The sequence below is a fragment of the Spinacia oleracea genome, chromosome 1 (genome assembly GCF_020520425.1).
Source record: "Spinacia oleracea cultivar Varoflay chromosome 1, BTI_SOV_V1, whole genome shotgun sequence".
Classification (NCBI taxonomy): domain Eukaryota; kingdom Viridiplantae; phylum Streptophyta; class Magnoliopsida; order Caryophyllales; family Amaranthaceae; genus Spinacia; species Spinacia oleracea.
This window is the reverse complement of record NC_079487.1, coordinates 134,582,907-134,598,564: the sequence shown is the minus strand read 5'-3', so window position 1 is coordinate 134,598,564 and position 15,658 is coordinate 134,582,907. Positions and strand designations below refer to the sequence as shown.

At 37.6% G+C, this 15,658-nt stretch overlaps 2 protein-coding genes across 2 annotated transcripts; one reads left to right on the top strand and one right to left on the bottom strand.

The window, feature by feature from the left end:
- Window positions 1-659: 659 nt before the first annotated feature.
- LOC110793989 (uncharacterized) lies at window positions 660-6,775 on the top strand. The gene is made up of 11 exons (XM_021998935.2): window positions 660-1,085; window positions 2,811-2,893; window positions 2,993-3,128; window positions 3,430-3,902; window positions 3,982-4,029; window positions 4,238-4,412; window positions 4,530-4,642; window positions 4,819-4,915; window positions 5,031-5,250; window positions 5,381-5,534; window positions 6,160-6,775. The coding sequence occupies exons 1-11, from the start codon at window positions 863-865 to the stop codon at window positions 6,544-6,546; spliced, it is 2,109 nt and encodes a 702-aa protein (XP_021854627.1). The 5' UTR covers window positions 660-862; the 3' UTR covers window positions 6,547-6,775.
- A 614-nt stretch (window positions 6,776-7,389) lies between these two features.
- Window positions 7,390-11,927, bottom strand: LOC110794000 (uncharacterized). Its single transcript, XM_021998943.2, has 5 exons — window positions 11,584-11,927; window positions 9,477-9,633; window positions 8,843-8,893; window positions 8,646-8,738; window positions 7,390-7,914 (listed from the first exon to the last, which is right to left on the bottom strand). Exons 1-5 carry the CDS (start codon window positions 11,751-11,753, stop codon window positions 7,831-7,833), a joined length of 555 nt encoding a protein of 184 aa, XP_021854635.1. The 5' UTR covers window positions 11,754-11,927; the 3' UTR covers window positions 7,390-7,830.
- Window positions 11,928-15,658: the final 3,731 nt, after the last annotated feature.

Sequence of the window (15,658 nt, the reverse complement as noted above, 5' to 3'; positions counted from 1 at the left end):
CTTATAGGATTAATATATTTTAGTTGTAGGTCCAATCAATATTGTCCTGCTAATCACATTTATTCTCTAGCAAGCAAATATGATTACTAAAATAATTAACTTATTATCTTCATAATTAATTCCTATTTATATTTAGTAATTGCCGGAAATGTCTAAGGACATAATTCCTTCAATTGAGAGGTGAAAAATTGACGAATAATTTACCCTTAGAACATTGTTAGCAATATCCAAGAACATGAAACAACGTCCCTAATTTTGAGAAATATAAACCAACTCCTCTTTCATGTCATTTTCAAACAAATTTCCCAAGTACCAATCACGTAGAATTGGTCTGAAAAGTCTGTTTTTGTTTTTACGGTTCACCTTAAAATAAGTAAATATAATGGTTCTTCCAAGAGGAACCATCAATTTTTCCCCTTGAACAAACCACCCAAACATTTTATTTTATTTCTTCTTTTCACAGATTCTAAAATAAATAAATTTGATGCAATGGTCAAATACGGGCGTTGAGATTTTTATTTAACATAGGACTATTCTTGACAAACTAATCATACACCCTCAAAACCGAAATAAAATAGAGATGACCTGATCCAACTCGACTCAAGTAGTCAAATCATACTTGAATCGAAAATCGAGAAACGACCGAACCAAATCCAAATCGAGTTACCCGATCGCCACCCCAAAAACCCGATTGCCCAGCATTCAAATCACATTCTTACAACAACAAATATTGAACGTGGACGTCTTTGCTTCCACGGTTGTTACCTACACAGTTACACTACAAAACCAACCAACTAATTACAAATTTCACTTCCCTTAATTCTGTTATTAACAATCTGGGTTCATCAACAAATTACCAAAAATGAGGGTTCTTCACTTGATCAAACAAAATCTCAAACCTGTTCTTCACATTCCAAGAATCAATACTGAACCAAAAATGGTAGAATTTGGTCTGATTTTTCAACAGAAAAGAGGGTTTTCAGCATTACCCAGGAAATTTAAGGAGGATGACTCCATTTTGCCGGTTTTGATCGTGGGTGCTGGTCCTGTTGGTTTAACTCTCTCTATTCTTCTCACCAAATTAGGTAAAACCCCTCTTAAACCCCCCTTAATTTTGCTTTCTTATTTTTGTAGTATGTTTTTTGTTGGGTGATTTGAAATGTGGATTTTGATTGAAATTTTGATTATTGGGTATGCTTATTTTGTGATTGGATAGAGAATGATAGGGGTAAATGCTGATTTGAATACCCATTTGCCAGTTGCTTAGTGTGCCCATTTTTACAGTATTTGAAACTGTTGAATGAGTTGGATTGTGGGTTGATAGTGAAGTTTGATTATTGTTTATGCGGGTATTGTGATTACTCTGATGATAAAATGAATGATTAGAAGGGGCAATGCTGATTTTGAAATGTGCTGATTTGATGGTTTTGAGTAAAGGTGAGGCACTCTTTGGACTGAAGTGAATTAGCATTTCTGAGTTCTGACTCACTTCTAAGTTAACCTGCCGCGGGAATGGGAATATGGGACTTTTGTGTTGTTTCTTTGAGGGTTTGAAGTGAAATTTGATTGTAGTAAGTGCTCATGTTTGATGTGAATATAGAGTGATGCTGGTTGAGATGCCCATTTGCTAGTTTTTGAAGAAATGTGGGTTATTTTTCCCAAGCGATTTGTGAATTTCCAGTTCTAACTTCTAAGTATTGTGAGAGGGTTTAAATATAGTCATAGTTTTTATTTGATTCCCATACTGCTTGGTTGAGCCTTTGATGAGTTGGACTGGGGAGTGAACAAAAAGGCGCGCCTAGGCTCTGAGGCGCAAGGCGATTGGAGTCAGCGCCTTTTATTGTCTGGTTGAGGCGATTTCGATGAGGCGCACCTAAGGCGCAAAAAGGCGCACCTACCAAGGCACACACCATTCTTTTACTTTTTATTAGGGCGCCTCACTTCATTGAGGCGCGCCTAAGGCGTTGGGAACTCCAAATTGCCTTGTTGCACCTTGAGCCTTTTTATACATTGGGACTGGGAGATCGGGAGGGTATACATCTGCAAGTCTATTAAAGTGCTTAGTATTCATGATTCATATGGAGATTTATTGTGTTCGAATTTTCTCGAGGGCATCATCACCACCTTATCATATCAACCATTTTGGATTGTTTGATTCTATCATTTGGCCTGGTATTTAGAATTTCTGGAACCATGGAGGACATTGTTCATTGTAACTTATACCGATTGCTTCTAACTGATTGCTAAGACATGTCTTTGTTTGCTACACTGATTTTTCACAAAATTAAAGAAGGAAGAAGGAAGCAACTTGTTGAGTGTCTAGAGGTGGAGTAGTTAGCAATATTGTCCCTTCTTACCTAGAGTGGAGGTTGTTGTGGATCGGCCCAGTGTGAAATTATTTGTTTGGCAACCATGTTTGAAAGCCAAGGGAGTTAATCTTCTGGTCTTTGGGTGATGAGGACAAGACGTAGGGCGATTCGGTTTTTGGAGTAGCATTTCCATGGAAAGTTTACCTTCCCCCATTGCATTTGTGTATTTATTTCATTATTTGTATCCAAGATTAGTCATATGACCAGTAGGAAGTTCTATTTATTTGTCTTACTTTTCACTCTGTATGTAAGATTCTTCTGCACCTTAAATATTTTAAACTAGATCGTCTGAAGGTACTACTACAAGAACACATATTTGCTTGTTCCATTAATCTTTTGATTATTTGACATGTGATTTTGTCTGCTTGAAGTTCACAATTATGTTAACAATGTGCTTTTTTGACAAACTTACGAGATTGCGACACACCTTTCTCCCTCTAGGTGTCAGGTGTGCAGTCTTAGAGAAGAGCATGTCCTTTTCTACACATCCTCAAGCTCACTTCATCAACAACAGGTCCATGGAGGTAGGTTCTTGACATCTGGTGATGGCACTTGCTTCCACTTATATAGTTATATGGCATCCTGAAATGTTAGTGCTATTTTCGTTTATATTTCCTTGTCAGGTCTTTCGCAAACTAGATTGTCTAGCTGAGGAGATCCAGCAGTTTCAACCACCCGTAGATTTGTGGAGAAAATTCATTTACTGCACATCATTATCTGGCTCCATCCTAGGCTCAGTTGATCATATGCAACCTCAAGGTATGAATATACTGATGTCGTACGTTAAATGAATAACTTAATAAGTATTTCCAAGTAAGATGGAAACAAATGGCCCCATGTGTCTTTTAACTCTTTTTTGTTTTAAACAATATGGTTTGTATGTCTATATGTCAGCATTACTCTATTGTTATATGTCTAGAGATGCTAAATAGATATCTCTCTGTTCTTATTTTGTAATCCTCAAGTATTATTGGTAACGTGATTTACTTTCATGTTTGTTCTAGTATAGCATCCAGCATTCCAGCACCTTACCATTGTGCATTTGTGCCCCCATTTACAGATTTTGAGCAAGTTGTCAGCCCAGTGAACGTTGCTCATTTTTCTCAATACAAGCTAATCAGGTTATTGCTGAAGAAACTAGAAAATCTTGACTTCAAAATTCATGAAGGTGAAAGAGCTGTAAAAGAGATGGAGATTTTGATGGGCCACGAATGCTTGTCCTTTGCTGTGACTGATAATTGTATTAATGTTACTTCTTCTTTTCACAAGGATGGACAAACATTGAAGAGGAATATCCAGTGTGGTTTTCTTGTTGGCACAGATGGTGCAGGAAGTATAGTGAGGAGACTTGCTGGAATAGAGATGCAAGGTGATAGAAACTTGCAAAAGTTGGTGAGTGTGCATTTTACAAGCCAAGACCTGGGAAAATATCTACTCAAGGAAAGACCAGGCATGCTGTTTTTTATATTCAATACTGAAGCAATCGGAGTTCTTGTTGCTCATGATCTTCAGCAAGGGGAATTTGTTTTGCAGGTATTCATTAATTTATATTTCCAATTTACATTTGGAAGTGTGTCATTTCTTGCTAATGTCTTCTTATCTGACCCAATAGGTACCTTATTATCCTCCACAGCAGAATCTTGAAGACTTCAGTCCCAAGGTACCTCATCCATATGTGCTCGACAAAATACTATATTTAATATTTATTAGTGATTGAGATGGTAATATGGTCATCTTCATACATTAACCATGACTAGATACAAGTTTATTCACATATTATAGCTGCAAAATTTTATTGATGTTGAGGATATAATAGATAAACTTGTGATGTAGTGTCCTCTGTTTTAATAGATGTTTTTTCCATCCAGATGTGTGAGGATTTGATTTTTAAATTGGTTGGTCATGAGCTTGAAGATATAGCTGTACTCGATATTAAGCCTTGGGTAATGCATGCTGAAGTTGCTGAGAAGTTTTTGTCCTTTGAAAACCAAGTTTTTCTAGCTGGTGATGCCGCTCATCGTTTTCCTCCAGCCGGTGGATTTGGTATGAGCAAATCTACTAAGTTACTTGTTTCTTGAGTTGAGATGTGGAGCACACTTATGTATCGCAACTTTGCTGTGTAGTTATGTACTACTTTTTCATGCTATGTGTACTGTGTAGGCATGAATACTGGGATTCAGGATGCTCAAAATCTTGCTTGGAAGCTGGCTGCAGTTGTCAACGGTATTGCTCCAACCACACTTCTCAGCACATATGAAACAGAACGGAGGCCGGTATTGGCATATTTTCTTTGGTCTTCTGTCTTATTTATATTACTTCCTCAGTTTCTCGTAGTCCTCAGTTTTCCATTTCTTAACCATTTTTCCGGTAATTGTCAGATTGCCATGTTTAACACTGTCTCTTAGTCCTCAGTTTTTCATTTCTTAACCATTTTTTCGGTAATTGTCAGATTGCCATATTTAACACTGCACTCAGTGTTCAGAACTTCAGAGCAGCCATGGAAGTCCCTGCTGCCCTTGGACTTGACCCTACAGTTGCAAATTCAGGTGCTCAAACTTCACAGACTCAACATTCCCAACCAACTACTTTTAACTTCCTTATTCGTCATTCTTCTATTACTTTTAGTCACATCTCATCAGTTGTTCAATCTTTCTTTGGCAGTTCATCGAGTAATTAACGAGGGTCTTGGCTCGATTCTACCATCCAGAGTTCAGAGAGTAATTTTGGATGGGCTATTCAGTTTAGGCCGAGCACAGGTTTCACAAGCCTTTCTGAATGAGAAAAACCCAGTTGGCTTGTCAAGGCTTGCCAAATTGAAGCGTATTTTTGAAGAAGGAAAGAGCCTTCAACTCCAATTCCCTGCTGAGGATCTTGGTTACAGGTGTTCCCTTATGTTTTCAATTAGATTCTAGCTTTACTTCTGCATTCCTTGTGCGTAATGCATGTCTGCATGTTTTCATTGACATAGGAGTTTCCTGTAATTGTAATTTGTTAAAATCTGTTTTCTCCAGGTACAAGGAGGGAGCTCTTGTATTGGACAAACATGTCATACATGATGCTGATGATGTCCCCACTGGTCGTCGAAGGGATTATGTTCCATCATCAGAGCCAGGTTTTAGGCTTCCCCATATGGAAGTCAGATCATTATCAAGTGTGTCTGCCAAGGTATACTAGATCTTTTTTGCTGATTCATTGCTTATGATTGGTTTTCATTCACATGAAACAAGTACTTATTTCCAAAATGCTACTCCCTGCGGGAGGAAGTAAAAATCCATAACGGTTATGTATTACCAAATACATATGTATAAAAAATGGTAAGGAAAATGAAAAAATGCTATAAAATAAGAACGATGGTATAAAAAATAAGAACAATGATGTCTTTATGTGAAAAATGACGTTTTTATGTGATGCGAAATTACCAACGTACCCCTGTGATGTGTTTATAAAAACATAACTGTGTGCCGCCTCTCCGTTCTCCTCCCTGCGTTCCTAAAACATTGCCCCATATTCCTTTTTGGGATGTCCCTATTTGTTTCCCACTTTGCCCCATACCTTATTTAGTAACTTTTCCCATTTGCTCTCTCTCTTCAATAGTTCAATGACTCACTTTACCAACCTTTGTGCACATTTTACACCTACATATTAATAAAGTGAAGTTTGCTCTCTCTATGAGGCAATCTTTTTACGGACGGAGGGAGTACTTGACTTTCTTTTCAAAGGGATTGATTGTACTTCCCTGCATTATGTTTGTTTTGTTGCTTATTCTCACTCCTCTGATATCTTTCTGAAGGATACCTTTTCAACGTTGGACCTTGTATCGGGAGATAAACTCGAATTTATCCTCATAATAGCACCAGTGGAGTCATCCTACAATCTTGCTCATGCAACACTGAAGGTGGCCGAGAAATCCAAAGTTCCTGTCAAGGTATACGTGATATGGCCACACAACCGTGCAAACAATGCTGCACCGTGCACCGTTGGGAATTACACGAACATTATAGAGGTGAAAAGGTCGCCAAATTCGGCATCGTGGTGGGATTTGTGTGGGATGAATGATAGAGGAGCCATTCTTGTTAGGCCAGATGAGCATATTGCTTGGCGCGCAAGGTCAGAGGTTCGATACCCTAGTTATGAAATGGACAAGGTTTTTTCGGTTGTTTTAGGAAAAGCTTCATAGGAAGTCCTGGAAATATTTTGTTGCACAGGAAGATTTTAGGGATACTATTACAGGAGATACATTGTTGAGATTATGAAAGTTGGTACAAAATACAGTACATAATACTTTATAGTATAGTATTCCGTACATTTATACTCCATAGTGTAGTATTTCTCAACATTGTAGCCATAGACACAAGTACACAACTCAGTTTCAAGATAATTTCATGTTTTCTCATTTATACCTTTCATTTTCTTCTCCTTTTATTTTTATTTTGTTTTTGGGTGATAAATTGGATAAATAGTTTGAAGTTGTCGTTTTCGTACCCCATTGATTGAGATTCGAGAGTATCATGTGGGGTTAAATTGGTTTGAATTTTGAAAACAATTGACTAGTATAGTCCTTACAGGGGGTTAAAGGTGACACCAGGCCGGGCCGGGCCAAGGACAACACGGCCTATTACGAAAAAAGGAAGTCCCAATACGGGCAAAGAAAAATCATTGCCCGACACGAGCACAAAATCGTGGATTGGGTTCGGTCACATTTTTTGGAACCAACACGACAAGAGTAACACATTAAATTGAGTGAAAATAAGACTTAGATACAAAGGCAAGGCCCGTCTCTTTATACATGGGCTTGGACCGTGCTTGGGCTGCCTTTTGAATTTTTCGGCACGACTAGACCCCACAAGAGCCATGTGGGCTTGGCGTGGGCCAGACCGAGTTCTAAAGACAAGATGGAGATGCTCGAGAGTCGAGACAATGTGTGAAACTATGAAATTAGGGGATTACGAACCCTATCAACTTAAGATAAATCATTTTAAGCTAATGACGCAAATTATTTCGCAAAGTAAGAGATTGAACATAAGATGACAAACAAAATATTGGGGGGAAAAACATCAACAAGAGTATATTACATCCCATAAGATGCAGAGCCATACTTAGCTTTGTAAACGAAGTCCCAGAAGCTGTATATTACATCTATTTTTTTCCCATCAACGTTTTACACTCTACAGTTAAAACCCCTTCCGTACTTTGTCCAACTTCACAGTTTAAAAGCCGAAACCGAAAGGGTATGTATACCTTTCAGATGCCTAGACATTGATCTGTAGTATAGCAGACACAACAGATCTCTAACAAAACTAGTATCTTCACTGCAACAAATGCAATGAGTAGTAAAATGCATTTAAAGAAACTACTGTCGTAAATCCCAGTTCGTTGCCAAAAAATCCCAGTTCGATGCTATCAATTTTACCAACATATATGCAATGGTTCGAAATGTGATGAATGACCGATGATTTCTTTTCTACTGTGAAATCCGGGTAGCAATACTGACGATCGCGTAAATCATGGTAGCTGTTACGATACCCAACAATCCACCAGCAACGACCTGTGATAATAATAGGAGATGAAACAAAAATGTGTCAATCTCCTTCCATCATGAAAATAGACGATGCAGACAATTGATTTGAGTATTATCTGACGTGTGTATAGATCCTACAATACTTGGGCTCTTAAATCATCCATAATACCCGTGCCATATCCTTGACACTCTGACACGAGTATGAACACTAAGACATTTTCCTTTTGGACCCAAAAAAAAACCGCAGTTTAATAAATATAAGAAGAGAAGCATTTTCCTGCTTGTTCAAACACAAAGTACGCAAACCACAGATGTTTAATACTTTTTAATCACTCCTTACCCACAAAAATGTGTCAATCTCTTTTTATCATGAAAATAGACAATGCAGACAATTGATTTGAGTATTATCTGACTGTGTGTATAGATCATACGATACGTGGGCTCTTAAATCATCCATAATACCCGTGCCATATCCTTGACACTCTGACACGAGTATGGACACCAAGACATTTTCCTTTTGGATCTAAAAAAAATCGCAGTTTAATAAATATAAGAAGAGAAGCATTTTCCTGCTTGTTCAAGCACAAAGTACGCAAACCACAAATGTTTAATACTTTTTGTGAGAGGCGGAGCCAGGGTTAGCAACTCCTGACTACAACATACTCTAGTTCTTTCACAGTTTGATACGAGTACATAAGATTATCAGATATAAAAGTTTAAGCCTGTAGAATGAAGATATATAAATGCTTTAGACCAACCTGAGGAGGAGTATGGCCAAGAAGCTCCCTCAATGGACTCCTTTCTGCAAGAGGATGTTCAGCAGGCAGACCATACACTATCTGGTTCAGGACCTGCAGAACACGAGTAACCAAAATGTGGTGAGAGGCTGAGAGACCAACTAACTATCATATAAAATCAATAATGATGAGATATGGCAGTGAAGTGGAATAACAACCTCAGCTTGTCGTCCAGCATGTAATCTCACACCAGTTGCGTCATACATGACCTGCAAAAGGTCGCCAACTTGAGTATGTACGAGAATTAAAACCATTAGGCAACAATTAAATTCACGATTACAAAGTACAAGCAACTAATTAATAATGTCTAGACATGCATAGCGTATATATCAGCAAAACACTTACATACTGAGAGATTGCCCAATAAATCTAAGAAAACCAAGAGAACTAAAAGAGGGCGAGTTGATATAATCATAGAAACTAAACGTGAACCGGTCAAATGACAACTCATCACCAAAAGATTATTCCAACAAGAGTGTCACAGGAAAAAGGTAAATTTAGCTTCTCTGTGGTTACTGCACCCTATTAGATGAATTAGCAAAGGCAGAGAACAGCAAACTAGATTGACAAGAAGGTGCAATAGTTAGTTCTCCGAGGACACCACATCTTGAAATCATCCATTGTCCCGAACAACAGGGATACATCCCCTTAAAACAAACACCCCTCTAACCCCCCCCCCCCCCCCCCCCCCCTCCAAAAAAAAAAAGAACATAGGGGAAAGCTCCAGACATGAATGTTCAATGCTCACAAAATCATTAACTTGGAAAGATGTAGGGGTGGGGCAGAGCATACCACAAATGCTAAGATCAATGCAGCTGCAAATACTGAACCTCCAAACCCATCATGAAGCCCGATGGCAGCAGCTAAAGCTGTGACAGTGGAAGAATGGGATGACGGCATTCCACCAGAACCAATAAACTGTCTAAGATCCCATCTCCTTTCCTTGTACCTGAAAATCTATCAAACCTTAAGCCTCTCGGCACATGAAGTCTAGAAATAGAATGGTAGCAACCACAGAGTACCACCAATAACCCAACAAGAAAACCAATACTTCATAGTTCATATCATCCATGTTAATAAAATCAAAAATCAAAAATCAAAAATCAATTTAATTTTATAAAGCATATTTTTAAATTCATAGCCCCCCTAGTCCCCTACGAAATTCAGTGTTACACAACCTGGCATTTTGGTTGACATAGCCAAAATACAATCTTGCACATCCATAGGTCTATCAAACGGATTGATGCCATAACTATCAATAGAATTTTCTTCAAACTAAACCCATTATGCACTGGTCCTATTGCTGCCTAATGAATGTTATTATGCTGATGGACCATCTTCTATGTGTCAATGGAACAGGCTTTACATATCACTAGTTCTTAAGTTCAACTTACCAAGAAATATTTAGGGACAATGCCCAGGACATGGAAAATCCGCCAAAAACTAAGGTGTTTACTTGAAGGGTCTTTCAGCAACGGGCAGAGATCACTATTAGGCTACACACGAAAGGTCAGTTCATGCCTCTATGGTTAAACAGAGTAATACTAACCAGCTAAGATAGATCTTGATAGCATTCCGCTACTGTTTAGAGTTTAGACTTTAGAGTCTGGTTTTCAGAGTAGCGAGAAAATGTTGCTTGAACTTGGAAATTTCCTGGAATGGATTAGGCATCTCATGCATATTTCACTTTCTTTTTACTTCTTTTTGTATGGTAGAGGGCTGAGGTCTCCTGTCCACAAATGCAAAATATACTATAACTCTAATAGGTGAGTATGAACTATGAAGCAATTTTGGACCCCTTTAAACAAGATTGATCAAACGTGAAGGTTTGATATGATTTTTTCTTTGGCTTTAAACACAAATGTCAAGTAAGGCTTAGACTCCTTTTTTTTCCATTGCGATTTTCCCTAGGTGGATTCATCAGGAATCACTTGAAATTTCAAACATCTTTTGACCACGAACATCAAGCACACTTGTTGTTGAGGTTGAACCTAAAAGTAATTGGTTAGCTATAATATTACTCTAACTTCATAACATGGTAATTTACATCATCTCATATTCTACTGATAACCTTGATAGCATTTTAATTTCATGGAAACTCCTATCACTACGCCGCATCTACATTTCAGTAACCAACTAATACTATGATCACCTCCAATATCATCCTTCAATCCCAAATCCCAATAACAACAATGTCTTCATTACAATCATGATTCATAATAGAACGTTCAAACATCTTTTGACCACGAACATTAAGCACACTCATTGTTGAGGTCGACCCTAAAAGTAATTAGTGAGCTATAAAACTTTATGACATGGTACTTTACATCACCTTGTCTTCTAATCATAACCCCGATAGCATCTTAATTTCATGGAATTTCCTATTACGCCACATCTACATTTCGATGACTAACTAATGCTATGATCACCTCCAATATCATCATTCAATACCAAATCCCAATACAATGTCTTCATATTCCACAACCTCCTAAATTATTTGATTCATGAATGTCGGCTTGTCGCCAAGAAGGCTTCCAACTTTCAAAATGACATGCAATAACCTAACGATAAAGTGTTCTTGAACCAAATTAAGGAGCTCGCCAATAATCATTACCCAGCCAATCCAATATCAAACTACCAAATATAACCAGAATTGCATTAAAATTCAAGAATCAAGATAATAAAATTTGCATTAAAAATCTAATTCAGAAATCAGATTGAAACCCGTCAAAAGCCCAAGAACGAAAAATTCTTCGCAATATGAACATGCAATTCAATTTCACACATCAAAATCAAAATCAAACATTAAGGTCAAACCTAGATCAAGAAAAACAATAAAGAGAAGCCAAATTTCCGAACAATAAACAAAATTGAGCTCAAGAAAGGTCAGAAACAGTACCAGGTGGTGAGAACTTTGAGTGATTGAGCAAGAACAAAAGCAACAAGCGCGGAAATCAGAGGAATGTTGGTGAAAATTGATGACGAATTCAAAGAATAATCAGTTGAAGAAGAAGAAGAAGAAGACGAAGTTGAAGGTGAAACTTGAACGTTCGACATTGTCGCCACCATTAATGATCGAAGAGAACCTCAACCCAGCATTGCCCGACTATCAATGGTTATGGCGATTGAATCGAAACGTATTGAAAACGTTTCTGTGATTTATTTTGGGGAAGTTAACAAACGGTCTTAAGTTCTTAACTAGAAGTCTCCTTCTTGGGTAGAAATGTAGAATTGAAATGTGGAATATTCCTTTACATGCCTTGTGTGATTTTAGCAACCAAAATCTCATGCGGTAACTAACTAACTAGTACCTAAGTTGGTAAAAAATTAACAGGGCGATAGTTAAAATCTAAGATCGTATTACGTCTATATTATTGATCGTTATAATATGTAAAAGAAGACTCGGATTATAGATAGGATGTACAAATTATCAATTATGAAGCATGTCATATTCTAAAACTAGATCGGACTAAATCGGTGCAGCGGTTGACCAATGTTAACAAATTAGGTAAAAAATTAACAGGGCGATAGTTAAAATCTAAGATCAAATTATGTCTATATTATTGCTCGTTAAACATAACATGTAAACAAACAGACTCAGATTATAGATAGGATGTACAAATTACCAATTATGAAGCATGTCATATTCTAAAACTAGACTGGACTAAATCGGAGCAGTGGTGGACCAATGTATAACAAGTTAGGTTACGTGGTCGGTTTTATTTATTTCTTAGCTTTAGTTAATTTATTATTAGTATTATTATTATTATTTTATGAAAAACACTTAATTTAAGTTAACCTCGGCCAAACCTAGGGCATCACCGCCATCACATATAACAAAAAAGCAAAATCCGGCAGTTTAGAGTTCGTGCTTCATTTTGAAGCAGGTTCTTATCATCTCAGCTTTTGTTCGAGAAGAGCAATTTTTCATTTAGTTTCTAAATGGTTTCCTAGTAAGTATGAAGTACGGAGTATAATTTTGAAATCCGCAACTAAATCGGAGGCATTATCAATCTATATATATAGTAAAACCGAGGCACCTAAAACCATTTCTAACATATGTCGGTCTTACATTAAATATACGGTTTTTTCATGAAATACCCCTGAGGTTTGCATGCAAAAACGCATCAAATACCCTCGCGTGTTTTGAATCACATAATATACCCCTATTTTTGCGTACTGTTCATGAGATACACATTTGAGTTAACGGCGTTAGTCTGCCGTTAGTCGCGTTTTACTATTTTGCCCTTAATACATGTTTTTTGACAAAATTCCCAAAGAAATCTCAACCATTTTCTCTTTCTTTTTCTCTCTCCTCTCCGATGTTCTTCCTCCGGCTCTCTGGTCGCCGGCGGCGTCCGATCTCCGCTCTTTTTTCGCCGGCGGAGGCCGATCTCCGATCTCTGGTCGCCGGCAAGCCTAACCCACGATTTTGAAGTATAGTGGCTACTACAAATGGGGGCAAGATGTTGGTGATCCTCGTGACCAGATTCCAAACCCAACAGCCTCACTTGCATCATCCTCGTGATCAGATTCCAAACCCAAATTATTTTCTCTCTCCTTATCAAGTAAAGCTCTACAAAGCTTCTTCTCTTTCCTTTGATAAATTATAATTACCCAGTAGAAGGAAGTTTCTCATTGGGTTTGAATTAGGGATGTGTTTCGGGTCTTTTGGCGAGGGATCGAAAAATTTCGCCGGATTTTGATCGGTGGTTTGGTTGTGATTCTTGGGTTTGTTGTTGATTAGTTCTTTTGATTACAAATTGGCGTTTGATTTCTAGGATTTTTTTCTTTGGTTTGATTCGCCTGTTGAATGTGATGTGGTTATTGCAGTGCCTGATTCTGGGGTTGTTGCTGCTCTTGGGGATGCTGAGAAAGCTGGTGTGCCCTTTCAAAAGGGTTTGATTAGGTCCCATTATGTGGGGAGAAACTTTATCGAGCCTTCACAGAGGATTAGGGACTTTGGTGTGAAGCTTAAGTTGGCGCCGGTGAAGGCTGTTTTAGAGGGGAAGAGGGTTGTGATTTTGTTGACGATGGCTTGACTGGAGTTATTGCCCCCATTGATGGTGCTTGGGTTCAAGGCCCTAGGTATCGTAAAGCAGATGAAATAGCTGGTCATTTGTAGTAGCCATTTCAGATAACAATTTGATGATGATGATTACTACAGTTTTGATTTCTACATATTCTTTGGTTGTGCTTTCTAGTTGAAATTAGTTATATTTCACCCTTGAATTCATCATGACATTCATGTTCCTTTCTTTTTCTTGTAATTTTGATCTCATTTTATTAGAGTGAGCTAAAGTCAGTTGATTATTAGCACTTCCTTGCTAAGTTGTTGCCCCACCTTGATGTATCTATGGGATATGAAACTAGTCAGTTATTGTTTTTCTGTGAATTCAAGCCCAGAGGTGATGGTGAACTAACATAGAAATGAACCACTATGATTTGGTTTTTCGACTAATGTTTGTGGGTGGTGATTGTGTAGACGCCCCCCTTTCATTTCCATTGCTGGTCAAACAAAGTGTGATATTTTAGGTGAAAGATTTGAGTGACAATATTTTCTATTATTAATTGCATATCCTCAATCCCCATATTAGGTGAACGATTTGTGGAAATCAAATTCTGCAGTTTAAAAATATTTTGGGTATTTGGTGCACTTAGTTTATAAATAGGGGTATTCTGTGAATTATAAACACGAATTAACGGAAGGTCGGTTTAGGGGTATTTGGTGCAAACTTGGGAAAAAATAGGGATATATTATGTGATTCAAAAGACGCGAGGGTATTTGGTGCGTTTTCGCAAACCTCGGGGATATTTCATGAAAAAACCGTTAAATATAAAACTCATTTAATTATAAGTACGTATTAATCTAAAATAATAGTAGTTGAATAAAGTTATAGAAAAAAAAGGCCCATTCACGCGACCAAGATGCTTATTGATACTTTCCCATTAGGAAACGAGATTGAACCTAGTTCTCCTTGGTTTATGATCCCATTCACTTGATTTCTAGTTTTGCAACCACTCTATAAATACAAAAGATGAATTATACTGGAATATGAAATTTTATTTTTATTTTATTTTTTGCAAATAGCCTAAAAAGTACATAAGATTATATGAAGAAAGTATATTACTCCGCCGGTCGGCCCGAGGCCCGACCTGACCCGACACGAAAAAGCCTGGCCCGATCGACGCGGGCACGAAAAAAGCACGGTCCGACACGAGCACGAAGTTGTGTGTTGTGGGCCGGGCTTGGGCCGCTTTTCTGGAAAAAAAACACGACAAGACACGACACGACTCGACTCGGCACGACAAAGCACGCTAAATTTAGTAAAACTAGGCAAGACAGCCAAACCCGACTCGGAACGCAAGCCTGTGGGCCTGGGCCATGTTTTTAACTTTTCAGGTCGGCCCCGCCCGACCTGAAGTCGAGTGGCCTGGCTCCAGCCCGACCACGGCCATCTTTATTACTCCGTATAAGTTTTCATTTATAAATCAATAGTACTCTGTAATTGCTAATTTACATCAATAACCTAAATAAAGTTATGAACCCCTCCCCCTAAAAAAAACTTGGCTTTTCCTTTTCGACCATCATGCAAAAACAACGAAGAAATATTCTCTATGTTCTAACAGTTTAACTTTTACACTATTTAAGAAGTATTAACCTTGACCATAGTTTTGTTACTAATATATAAAAATGAAATATTAATGTGTAATGTAATACGGAGTATGTTGTTGGGATGTTTTCAAATATCGTGGTCAAACTAGTTCATTGGTAAATGTGCTAGTCAACATGTTACATATTTAGAAACGAATAGAGTATATAATCAGATTATTTATAAAATTTATTTATTTTTGGCAAATTGCCTAAAATACATAATAATAATTTTTAACGGTTTAAAGATTAAAATAAAGCCATACGACATTTAATCAAATTATTCCCAAGAACAAATCTAAAATATAATAACGAATTCTTT